At 46.6% G+C, this 12,054-nt stretch overlaps 1 protein-coding gene across 1 annotated transcript in view; it reads right to left on the minus strand.

The window, feature by feature from the left end:
- Positions 1-11,792, minus strand: part of TPD52 (tumor protein D52) — a 40,855-nt gene extending 29,063 nt beyond the window's left edge. The window contains exon 1 of the mRNA XM_085053088.1: positions 11,661-11,792. Coding sequence (XP_084909214.1) covers positions 11,661-11,682 — 22 coding nt within the window. The 5' untranslated portion in view covers positions 11,683-11,792. The remainder of the gene's footprint in view (positions 1-11,660) is intronic.
- Between the last annotated feature and the right edge of the window lie 262 nt (positions 11,793-12,054).

Consider the following 12,054-nt stretch of genomic DNA (forward strand, 5'->3'; position numbering starts at 1 on the left):
ACATCAGGTTTGGCACATCACAGCTTGGCCACCAGCACAAAAAAAAAAAAAAAACAGAACAATTCAGAGCTTAAACAGCTATGAATAATGCAATCCACAGTTTTTTGTTCTGGTAAAAACTGGATCAGGATATTGAAGAGGTGGAATTCCAAGCACTGCCTTAGATACTGCTAGTCCTCAGTTGACAAACAAGTGTGCCCTGTAGCAGGGAGCCGTGATATAGCATTATTACAAGAAGCCATCAAATCTCTCAGAAATGCTGCTGGCACCACCTTGCATGAAGGGGAAACAAGGCCTTTCCAGTAATATTACCTTGGAACAGGCAGACTCAAGTTTAGTTATGTTACTTGACCCTTGCTCTATCCTTAATTTATCAGTTTTCCCTTCCAAAAAGATTAAGTCTTCTCAGCTCCTCTTCACAACACATAGGGGTCTTCCTTTGACTTTTGTATCCCTCTTCTTATATTTTCACTTTCTCAAAAGATGCTTTTGAATAGGAAAATACTTTTCATTGGGGATGGGAAGGAAATATGTTTCTGTGATTCACCAAGGTGAAGTTTGCTCTTGAATTGTAAATAAGAAACAGAAGCATATTAAAGACTTCACCTACTAGAGTGCTAAAACAGAATTAAAGAGGACTGTACATTCATTCCAGTAAAGCTCTCTTTTTTTGCCATTTATCCCAAAAACACTTCTTCACCACAGCAGGAAGTACTCAGCAGGTTGCTCTGCTGATTCCACTGACACTTAAGTTGTTTTCCTTCTTATACAATCTCCAAAAATCTGTCATGCCAAAAAACCTGCACAGCGACAGGCACAGAAACCAATCAAAACCACTCAGCTTCAAAGCACCAACTCCAACAGGTTTCACTTGCTACTGATCAGAAATATGCAGAAACTAATTCTCCCTGCTCACCGCTGCTTATGAACCATAGTACTCATGTTCATCTGCAATTCACACACAAAGGTAGCAAAGCAGGATGCCCCAAATACCCTTTAAGGGTGGTGTAAGTTTCCCAGTTAAAACATTTGATCAGTATCTGCATTTTATAGAATAGTTTGAGTTGGAAGGGAGCTTTAAAGGTCATCTCGCTCCAGTTCCCCTGCTAGGGACATCTTCAATTAAATCAGGTTGCTCAGAGCCCCATCCAATGTTTCTACTGGACCTTCCAAATGTCCAGTGGACCACCTAAAACCTCCAATGTTTTGAGGAATCAGGCATCCACCACTTCTCTGGGCAACCAGTTCCACCACCCTCATTGTAAAAAATTTCTCACAAAGAGGGGCAGAATCACCTCTCTTGACCTGCTGGCCACTGTTGCTTTTGAATCAGGCCCAGGGTGTGTTTTGGCTTTCTCTCCTACAAGTGCATACTGTTCACTTATGTCCACCTTTTCGTCTACCAGCACCAGCCTAAGTCCTTCTCTACAGGGCTGCTCCCAATCCCTTTATTCCCCAGTGAGTACTGATAGTGAGGGTTGCCTTGACCCAGAATAATTTACAGTAACAAATGACACACTTAAGAGTGCGAACAACTTGCAGCTCAGAAGTTGGTGTTTTAAGCAATGCACCCAGAGGGGTGCTTTAGGCAGAAGGCTCACCTACCATTGCAGCTGTGCTCTCACAGCACCAACCACCTTTCCTGCAGGATTGCTGGACTGTTAAACCAAGTCTTCAAAATCATGGTTGAACCATGGCTGAGCAAGTACTCTCATATACACACCAGCAAAACCATGAAACTCCTACTTCTTTACAGAAGTGCTCTGTATTGTTCAACCAACCTTATCAGAGGGCATTTAGTGCAGCCCTACGCCCAGGGGCTGTGACCTGTAATACATGCAGCAGCTCTCTGGCACTTGTTATGTGCCTGGTGAGCTGCTGGCTTTTTCTTCCTTTGATATCAAACATAATTAAACAATTTTATATTGAACAGCAGCGTTGGTTGCTGGAACTGAGTAATCATGAAGGCACTTGCAATAGACTGATTTCTTCGGGAAAAAAATCAACTGTTGGAGACACTGCAGTCCAAAACCAAATTCTACCCCCTACAATAATCAGAGATTCATCCAGAAAATCAAAAACAACTAAGTTGACCAAGTATTTAAAGATTAACATGAAGGTCAGGAAAGCAAGACTTGTCCACATCTAAAAATCAAGACTATATTCAAAAACAGATATTTAGCTGCTGCATTTTACTTTTCCTAAGAAGTGTACTACTGCCTGCTTAGTGCCCACACTAGCTCTGCCACATCAAGTGTTAAAAATATACAAAACTCATGTAGCAGTTCTCATGTACAGTTCACTGTACAAACAAGTGCCTCTGTTGTATCTCAGCATTTACTAGAAGTGCACTAAGAAATTTAAATGTATTTTAGGTAAAACTAGTATTTAAGACTGATTGCTATAAACAGTTATTTAAATGGTAGCAGTGACTGCTTATTCCTTCATCAGAGTTTCCAGATGAGGAGGTCTGCAGTGTGTGTCTAAAACACATTTTTACTGCAGTTAAGGACTGCTTTATTGGAGAAAAATCACAGTACTCTTTTAGAGTCTTCTCCTCCTTCCAAATTACTGCACTTAAATCATATGACAGTAGCAGCCAGCTAGAAGTGCAGTAGAGTTTTTGGCAGTTAAACTACATAAACAAACAGGATCTCCCCAACACATCCTTAATCTGGGTTTGAGATGTGTCCCCCCAGCCAAAGTTTGGGGCTGAGGTCCCCATATACCCTGGAGCAGGAGCTCTTGTGGAAATATAGTGTGTAGGCATCCAACTATGGCCTGAGACCTAGAAGTAGGGAGCCAGACCCACAATGTGCTCAGGCTTCTCAACAAGATTAGGGATGAACACCTGCTCGGCAAGCAGCAGCTCAACACCAGTTTGCCATTTCAGACAATGGCGTTGTGACCTTCTTCAGATGTCCAGTCAGTTCTCTTTGGGGTTCTCTGCAAGAACTTCTGTTCCCTGTTCCATCAAGTGTCTCCAGGGGCAGTGATAGGCCACATGGCAATGCTCTGAACACAGTAGGTGGATCCATCCCTTTCTCAAGGGCCAATCCACGACAAATTTGAGATATCAGAGCTGCACAGCACCTGAAGAGTTTGCCCAGGCAGCGCACACAAAGGCTTGTCACAACCCAGAGCACAAAGAGGTAAAACAAATACCTGCCACGCAGACACCAGAGCAGTCTTAAAAGAAAAGAAAGACAAGAAGTCATTTCAGGTCTTTCCTTTTACTCAAGAACAAATTCCCTGTAAAAAAAAAAAAAAAAAAAAAAAAAAAGCTGTTTTGGAGCACAAGGGGCAAGGGGCTTGTTGAGGAGACGAAACAGAGCATGAATGGTGCTTTTAAAAGCTTGTGGCTCCAAGCAAACCACACTGCAGTAAAACAGCCCATTTTCCTTCTGCCAAGACAGTGACATCTGGCAACAGGAAAGTCAATATTTAAATCAGGCTCCATTCCCACCCCATGCCTAGGCTGGTAGTACTTCTGATGCTCCTCATCCCTGAAAGCATGTCAGCCGCTCAGCAAAGCCTCTTCAGGGACTGCCTGGCGCAGACTTGGTGGTGCTATGGAAACAGCCTGCAGAGCAGCGTGTGATGCACTCACGCACACCAGGGCCTGTCTGTGTGCAGGCACAGAACTAACCTCTGCCAGCAGTAATCAAAGCACACCGAGCAGTCAGCACATTAAAAGCAGTGATTGATTTGGGGGCTTTCTGCTCTGCCTTCAGCCTGCTCCTCAAGACTCCTCAGATGTAGGCAAAGCGCTTTTGAGACGTGCTGAAGGGATTTCTCTCCTTTTTATATTTTATATAAAGAGGAATATTTATATTCCTCCTGAAGAAAAAGAGGCTAGAGAGAAAGGTGCACACTCCAGCCAGTGTGAGCTATGCCCATTTCATACCCCCGACCCTTCTTTTGAGTAGGAAGTACTCGTTCCAACTTAAAGGACAGCTTCTTTAAAGATGCTTATAGGCAAGTCCTTGTACAGCTCCTTTCCTGTGAACCTGGATGAGGAAAAGCAAACGCACATCAGGACCCTGACGTATTCTGAAGAGACTATAGGGTATCAGAAGATGCAAGTTCAGTGAAAGGCCTTCTTCAAAAGGACGACTTTCTGACAGCAGCTGCAAATATCCACTACTGTGTGTGTATTCCCAGAGACTGGATTGCTGTAGAATACTGCATAATGGGAGCATAAGGGGAGTTTATTTAAAATTCTGCTATCCTGATCAAATTAATCAAGACTTTCTAATGTCATGATGTGATACACATTTAGGCAGAGAACAGACAAAGATGAGTAAGATCACTTCTTGCTCATCTTGGGATCCCCACCAGGAGTTTAAATTAACTACTTCACGCAAAAAAGTAAACAACACAAAACAGTCACGAGCAGCATCCCCAGTGCTCACAACTGAAATACACAGCTTTGTCAGGCTAAAGAGCAGTTAAGAAACTTTACTTACAAAGCTTTGTTTTCAACCTTTTTGAGGTTTTTCTCATGAGCCAATATCACTGCCAAACATGGGTTCTAATCCCAGTGAAGCACAGGAGGAGCACCTATCTGAAAACATCAACACCAGTCCAGGTTGCCCCCCTTGGCACATCTTTTCATCTCTATCTGGGGGTTAGGGGGTTCTGATGAAACACCACTTCCCTCTAGCTGTTAAAGAAGGGAAAATACCTGCTGTTCCACCTCAGTTTGCCTCACCCACCACCCCCAGCAAGCTGCAGGTGCTCCCCCAGCCTCTTTGTTACTCAACAGCACAACACTGCCATTGCTAGTGACAGGACATAAGCTTTGAACTGAACTTGCAAGGCCCCAGGACTAGAGGCTTGTCAGGCTTGCTCTGTCTCAACCCTTCTTAACTTGCCTGCAGCTTTGTTTTACTTGGTGTGTCTCAGAGTAGAGACATGGGACATAAGAGTACAGGCATGGTACAAGTAAGAGGGCGCAGGGTTGACAGTGGAGATCCCATGGCTGAAAGAAAGTCATCAGTCACCAACTGGACAAAACTATTCCAGAGATAACACAGAGCAAAGAAATAATATCTATCATATATAAAAGGCACTTTATATAATAGATTGCGTGTAACACAGAGCTTGCAAAGCAATGAAAGAAATAGCAGATATGTAAAAAGCAAATGTAACAGAAGGACTCCAGTGGATCCTACAGTGAGGAAGAAACTACCATCATCCTATTCCTCCCAGAAAAGGAGTCACAATATGACAACTTGCTCTAATACCCCTGCCACCACCAAGATTATACTATCAGCCTCAGAAGCCAGCAGAAGGATGAGTAAAACAAACACCAAGAAAAATGTGTAGAAACTAAGTTTGTGTGTTACCTTTATTATTACTAGTACTTCATCTACATAATGGTCTTTTACTAAACTAATTCTTGGATTAGATTGTTAAAATTTCAATTACACTAACAATAAACAAGTTTTCTTTCCAAATACACACACACAAAGTGTGCTTCCTCTTTATCTACAAAGTTTTCAAGCACAGCACACATTTGTTGTTCTGCTGGGAGGCTACTAGCCAGAAATGGGCAGTTCAGAAGCCTGTCACTCCAAATCACATGTAGCACAGCAAGTTCCTGTATACCTCAGTTCTGCAGAATAGGGAGCACTCCAGGCTTGGCCAAGGCAGCACCTGCTTGCTGGGCCACTCCACTTGTCAGTCAGCATCCAAGGGCACTTACTGCTCTACACTCCACTCCGGAATAGAGAAGTAAAGCTTGCAAAACAGGAAAGCTGTCTGTTTCAGTGACAGCATTCACACCACAACAGTAGTGCTAGTTTCTCTAGATAGCATCAATCCACCCCTTTTTGCTCAGGAGCAAGTAACAGCACAATGAACATTTTTCCACACACCACCATTCGCTGGTTGCCTGTGCTGTGCTGCTCCACCCAGGGGCAAGTGGCTGCAGACTCAGGCAGCCGATTGCCTCCACCTGTATTTGCACTGAAAGCAGAAAACCCATACAGCCATCTACACCTCTGCCAGAAATAAACGTATTTGTAGCTGGGCAAGGATACTCCAAACCAGTTACTCCAGCTCATGGTATCATCCTGCCAAATGGCCAAAGGCAGCACACAGCTACATATTCTTTCCCTTCCACTCCCTTAACCAGAGGCAGAGGAAAAGGAGGAAGACAAGTAAGAGGAAATGGCAGGAGTGACACTGAACCTTCAGGAGAGATCCAGATTAGAAAGTTCTGGGTAGCTGGTCTGTTATTGCAGCCCTTTTCAAAAGAAAAGGTTGCAGTAGAAAGCCTGTTCTCCAATGCAAGGTTTTTGAGTGAAGGCTCCCAATCACTCTGGCTAACACACACCCAAATATGAGCAATTTTGAAGACATTCACCACCTTTAACAGGAGAGAAAGCTGTCCCTCTGGAGTCTTAAATTGAAGCTGACACAGAGTGACAGCGTTGCCTGAACAAGAGCATTTCCATTTAGTGCTTAATCTCACTTAATGCTTTCTTTCCCTTTCAGTCACCCTTTGTTTGACATTTTTCTGCTTACTCACTGCAGGATATTAAAAGAACAAGGGCTAACACCTCCCTTCCTCCATACAGAAAATCTCAAATCAGAAGTGCCCATATTACAAAGACTCCAGTGGAGGCAACAGCAGGGCCATCGTCATCCTATCTGGAAGCAAGCATCTCATAAAAGCATGAAAACCCCACAATCATCAGGTGTCTGCTGCATAGGGCTCAGCAAATGACACTGTTGCTCTCTCCTATTAAATTAAGAAGGTAGGGGTTTGGGTTATTTTCTTCTGAAAACTGGTCAAGAAAACATTGGCTTTCAAGAAGACTCCCTGCACTGTATCTGCTGCCATGGAAACATCACTTTTTGAAGAGATATAGCACATATCCTCCCTTACCTGCTGCAATGTCCAGCACCCTCAGGAATCAGCAATCCACAAACAGCACACAGATTTTAGATCGCAAATCTAGTCCCTTGTCTTCCAGCAAGACTTCTCTGTACTGTCTGAGGGACTCCCTGCCAAAAAAAATCTGCCAGGACCTCTCTGTTAAAGGAGCAAACAGTTGTGAAGAAAGAGGACAAAGCCCACCCAGCCTTTACAACACTCAGGGCAGCCAAAAGCAGCATTTGGGGTGTCCTCACCCAGTAGGGTCAGTGCATGGCAAAAAGCATCAGAAGCCCCAACACCCACTTCCTTCATCACCCAGCTCCTCCCAGAACTACACTGACATCGGGCTTACAAAGCAGAGGTTGTTAGTCAAAGGCTGCTGTATTTAGCAGCTGTAGAAGACAAGGGGGAAAAATGTACATACAAGACAGACAGGAGCATGAACAGAGATATGAATGAGATTAAAATGAATAGAGATAACATTCCCAAGGCAGAGTAGTGCAGTATGTGGTTACTGACAGCCCCTGCAGATGGAAGGGGCTGTGCTCTGCAGCCTCCAGGCACAGCTCATAGCAGCTCAATAGCACTCTTGCCCAGGCCAGGAGAGGTGTTAAGATATGGCAGCCAACTTTCAGCCATGAAAACCAGCTGCTCCCACTTTACCCACAAAGCACCCAGATGAAGCAGAGCAAGGCACTTATGCAGCCTGCAGCAGTGCACTCTTAAACCAAAGCCAAGGTGCAGTGCTTCATTTTAGGCCAGCAATGTCAGCCTGAGCCTCCAAGTCCCCACATTACTTTGGTGGGCGTTTGCAGTGGGAGAAAGGGGAACCCGTGGGATGCTTCAAAGTGTGGGAAACTGGAACAAAAAAGGAATTGCATCAGTTTCATGTCTTTGGGATTTTAAAAGCCCCAAGCAGTTACAGCTTGGCCTCATTGGAGGATCAAAGGACATAGATCCTTAGCTAAGCTCTCCCTATGCCAAAAGTTCTGAGAGCAGACCTTACTCTGGCTGAGTGAAGGACTGTATTGACTGCTTGTGACAGCACTCGTTATAGGGAACAGGGAAAAAGATCCTCGCATACCACAAGCAACAGATTCCACAGTTGGAGCACTGGGCTGGCCCCCTCCTCCACATCCTACTGAAGTGGGTGCGAGCATGAATGAAGAGTTCAAGTTACCCTTCAATGCTCAAGCGTTGGAGAAGGCAGGAACAGCTGACACTGCTCCAGCCACCTACCCAACAGTTGTGCATCAGCTGCTCCAGCGTCCCTCCAACACAGTGCACTGATCCCCCGCATTTCAGTACCTCATTCATGCTCTGTCTGAGAGAGGAGGACAGCAACGCCATCAAATAACTCACATAATGCCATCCCATCGAGTCAGAACAAGATTTCCCCCACCAATACAGTTTTTCATGCAAGAGAAATGAAAGCTTGTTGTTACTCATGTAACTCTTGTGATATTTTTGTCATCTTCAAGTCATTGGTACAGACACTCAGCTCAGTGAAATCATTCACCCTTTGCAGTTCCCACACCAGCTGTCCACTTGTATTTACTTACAAGTGTTTGATTTCACAATTGCACATTAAGTGAAAAAAAATCATACCTACAGTACTGCAAGTACCTATTGATAAGAAAACAAATAAAGCAGTAGGAAAAGGTGTAACTTTGTGCAGTTGGACAATGGGAGAAATCTCATCTTACTGCCAGCAAAATGTACTTTCTACACAGAAAAAAACATTAAAATCCATTCTGTCAGCCCCGAAAGTGCAAGTCCAGGCCCTGGGAAAAGAAAGGCTTACACAGTCTCTCAAGAAATCACATGTAGTGTTCTGGGACTCCTTTTAAGTACCACAAAACCTGAAGATTTTGAAAGACACCAGGTTACATAAGTGAATTGTTGCTGAAGCATAAGAGGAACCCCTGAACACAACATTGGAGATGGATCATTACTAGATAACTGTGCTGTGGTGCATGTGTTTGTGAGACTGCTCAGAGGCACAATCTCCTCATTCAGAACACTGCGTCCACTGTAGGAGCAGCTTCATCCTTATTTTTCCACTGGTAAACTGTACCAGCACTAACAGTAACAGTGGCAAGCCAAAGACAGACTCTTTTTGCAAGCAAAGTCAGGTGTGGTTGTGGTTTGTCGGGGTTTTTTTTTGCGGGGGGGAGCGGGAGGAAGGATAGGGAGGCAGAGGGGACAGCAGCATCTTTGTGAAAGTACAACTGCAGTTATTAACCTATTCAGCAACTAAGTCCATACAGTGAATCAGATTTTTGTTCACGACATGAGGGACTCATCATCTCAGGATAACATTATATCCATAAAGCTTGAGCCGACACTACTGTTTTGGTGCCTGTAATCACAAAGTAAGAGGCTCTGAGCGCTTGGAGCCCCATTTTCAGAGTTGTTGGAGTGTACCGAAAATTACATGGAGCCATACAGCCCATCCAAATATCCCTTTGCTGAAAACAAAGACACTTCAAGTGAAAAGCTGCTCAATGGTTCTGATGCTGCTGGTGGTAGGCTAGGAACAACTGTTTAAGGACTGCTGCCAAACCTGACTGCTCAAAAGAAAGACTTAAGCACATTCTACACCTGGACCCTTGTCTAGTTTGGCTGCAGTCTGAAGCATTATCTAGATTTTCTTCCTACCTCCTAACTTCCACTATCTGAGAAAGTTGTGACCATAACAACAAATTGTGCAACCTCCGACTCGCACTTTTAAACAAATTAATTTCTGGTTGGAATAGACAATCCAGGATGTTTAAGCTAGCCCCAGAGACAGGACCTGGCGGCCCGGACTTTAACCACATATGCTGGCTTTTGTGAGTAATAATATTGTATCATCAAGCACAGTTTCCAATGCAAACACTCCATTTTGCAAGGGAGGGTGATCTTTGAAGTCTACCTGGCAGGGTATTAGAAGCCATTTATTAATTGGCACTAGATTTTCCCACTGTACCTGCAGATCTTCACCTCACCACGAACAGAAAACAGCACAATTACTCCAAAAAGATGGCAGAGGAAGAAGGTGTTGCACCACATCTGCTCTGTAACAGTTCCTTACATCACACTAGGTACACTACTCTGATAAACATCCTGAGGTGCAGTATCCTCTTCGTACAAAGCAGTATTTATAACAGAAATGTGTACAATAGCAAAACAAGCCTCTACTAAGAGTCAGGACTGTCAATGAAGTTTTTCAAAAGATTATGTTATTTTACTCTCCTTTCCCATCAGAACTTGTTCAAGAGCCTGCAGTTGCAATGAAGACCTCTGCATTTTTATAGAAGAGCCTCAAGTAATTTGAAACAAATGCCGAAATCAGTTTTAATGCTCCTGCAGTTGGAATTAAAATTCTGATCAAACTGACAGTTGTGCTATTTTCTGGCACAATTCTGTTTGTTAGCACCCAAGAACAGGGTTTGGGGGGGTTGTTTTCCTTCCTTTTTTTTTGGGGGGGGGGTGCTTTGTTTTTCTTTTATTTATTTATAGATAAATTGAAGATAGACACAGGACTTCAAAATGGCTGAAGGAAGCTCCCTGAAGAGGTTCAGCCCCTTACCAGATTACTTTCTGGTCAGGCAAAGACAACTTGACCTTTTCTCTAAGCACAGAGAAACTCAGAAGTCGTTGTTATATGCACAAGTGTACTACACAAACCTCGAGACACTTAACTGGGAGCAAACCAAGGCTGGCACCTGGACCAGCTCACCTGGCAGAGCACAGAGCCTGACCGTGGCAAAGGCAGGGGCACATTCCCAGTAGCCTGTGTGCCCCCAACACCCCAGCCGCCACAGTGAACAATTCCTGCCATGCCGAGCATGCCAAACAGGAAAACCCTGAATGAAATCAGCCCAAGGGCGCAGACACTGAGCTGGGCCAAGCAGCCCTGCCAGCTTACCGCAGATAACTTAGTGACCCTAGCCCGCTCTACTTCGTCTAGTGGAAAGCAGCAGACATGGAGTTCGGTACCACACCATATAAAAGGCTCCAACTGATCCACGAATGGGTCAGCTAAATGTAACACACCTCTGTGGGATAAGCTTTTACAGCAAGAGAACGTGCTCTGCCTGCATTCCGGTCAGTTTTCATCAAGGCACCAACCACTCTCTTGGTCAAGCAGTCCCAAGGTTTTTGAGTTAAATTAAACCATGAAGTTTTAGGAAGAGTGTTGCAACCACGGCAGCTAGGACAACAGTCTCCCCAAGCAAAATGCACACCAGTGAAGTACCACAGAGGCACAGAGGCGCCAGCCCTGCCGCCGCTCAGGGGCCGAGGGGCAGCTGCCCAAACAGAGCTGCCAGCTGCGGAGCAACCCGGGGGGGAGAGAATTAAGAGGCAACAAACGCTGCGAACAGCGCTGGTCAATCAAAAGTTGCACACCAGTAAAATGGAAGAGCTTTACTTTTACTGCAGGGTGAAAGCAGAAAGTTTCTCCTGCCCGCGAAGCGCCGCGGGAAGGCCGGGATGCGCTGCCCGTGCACCCGCGGCTGGGGGGCCCGGCAGCCGCCCCGCGCTCCGCCGCCCGCCCGGTTCCGCATTTCCCGAGCCGACGGCCGCCGCAGCCTTGCCCAGGCCGGGGGGAGCCCCTTCCGCAGCGCCCCGGGCCCCAGCGGTGCCGGGCCCGGCAGGGCTGGGCTGGGCACTGTAGGTCCAGGTCGAGCACCAAAGGGCGGAGAGAGCCACCGCCGTCCCCGCCGCGCCAGCGCCAGCACAGCCACTCGCCCGGGCGCAGCGGCAGCGCCCACCCCCGCCCTACCTTGGTCCCTCGGGGGCTCCATGGCGGCCCCGCGCCCGTCCCGCTGCCCGTCGCGGCTGCCCCGGCTCGGCTCGGCTCGACGCCCGCCCCCGCCGGCGCCTGGCTGGCAGCGGAGGCACCGCCCGTGCCCGCGGGGCGGGACTGCCGCCTGTCACTCAGCGGCGCGGCGCGTCCCGCCCAGGTGAGCGAGCTCCGCCCGCCCCGCCCCGCCCCGCCCAGGTGAGCGCGGCTCGGGCCGCACAGGTGAGCGGCTTCCCAGCCTGACCTGGCTCAGCGCCTCCCCACTGTGTCCTGGCTCCAGGGCAGCGCCTGGCTCTGCGCTGCTGCTGCACCTCCGTGCTGTGTGCCCGCAGCCGGTGCTGCCACTTGTGCTGGCTGACACCGCGGGGCAGCG

This window comes from Lichenostomus cassidix, chromosome 2 (assembly GCF_008360975.1).
Source record: "Lichenostomus cassidix isolate B80296 chromosome 2, HeHo_3.0, whole genome shotgun sequence".
Taxonomy (NCBI): domain Eukaryota; kingdom Metazoa; phylum Chordata; class Aves; order Passeriformes; family Meliphagidae; genus Lichenostomus; species Lichenostomus cassidix.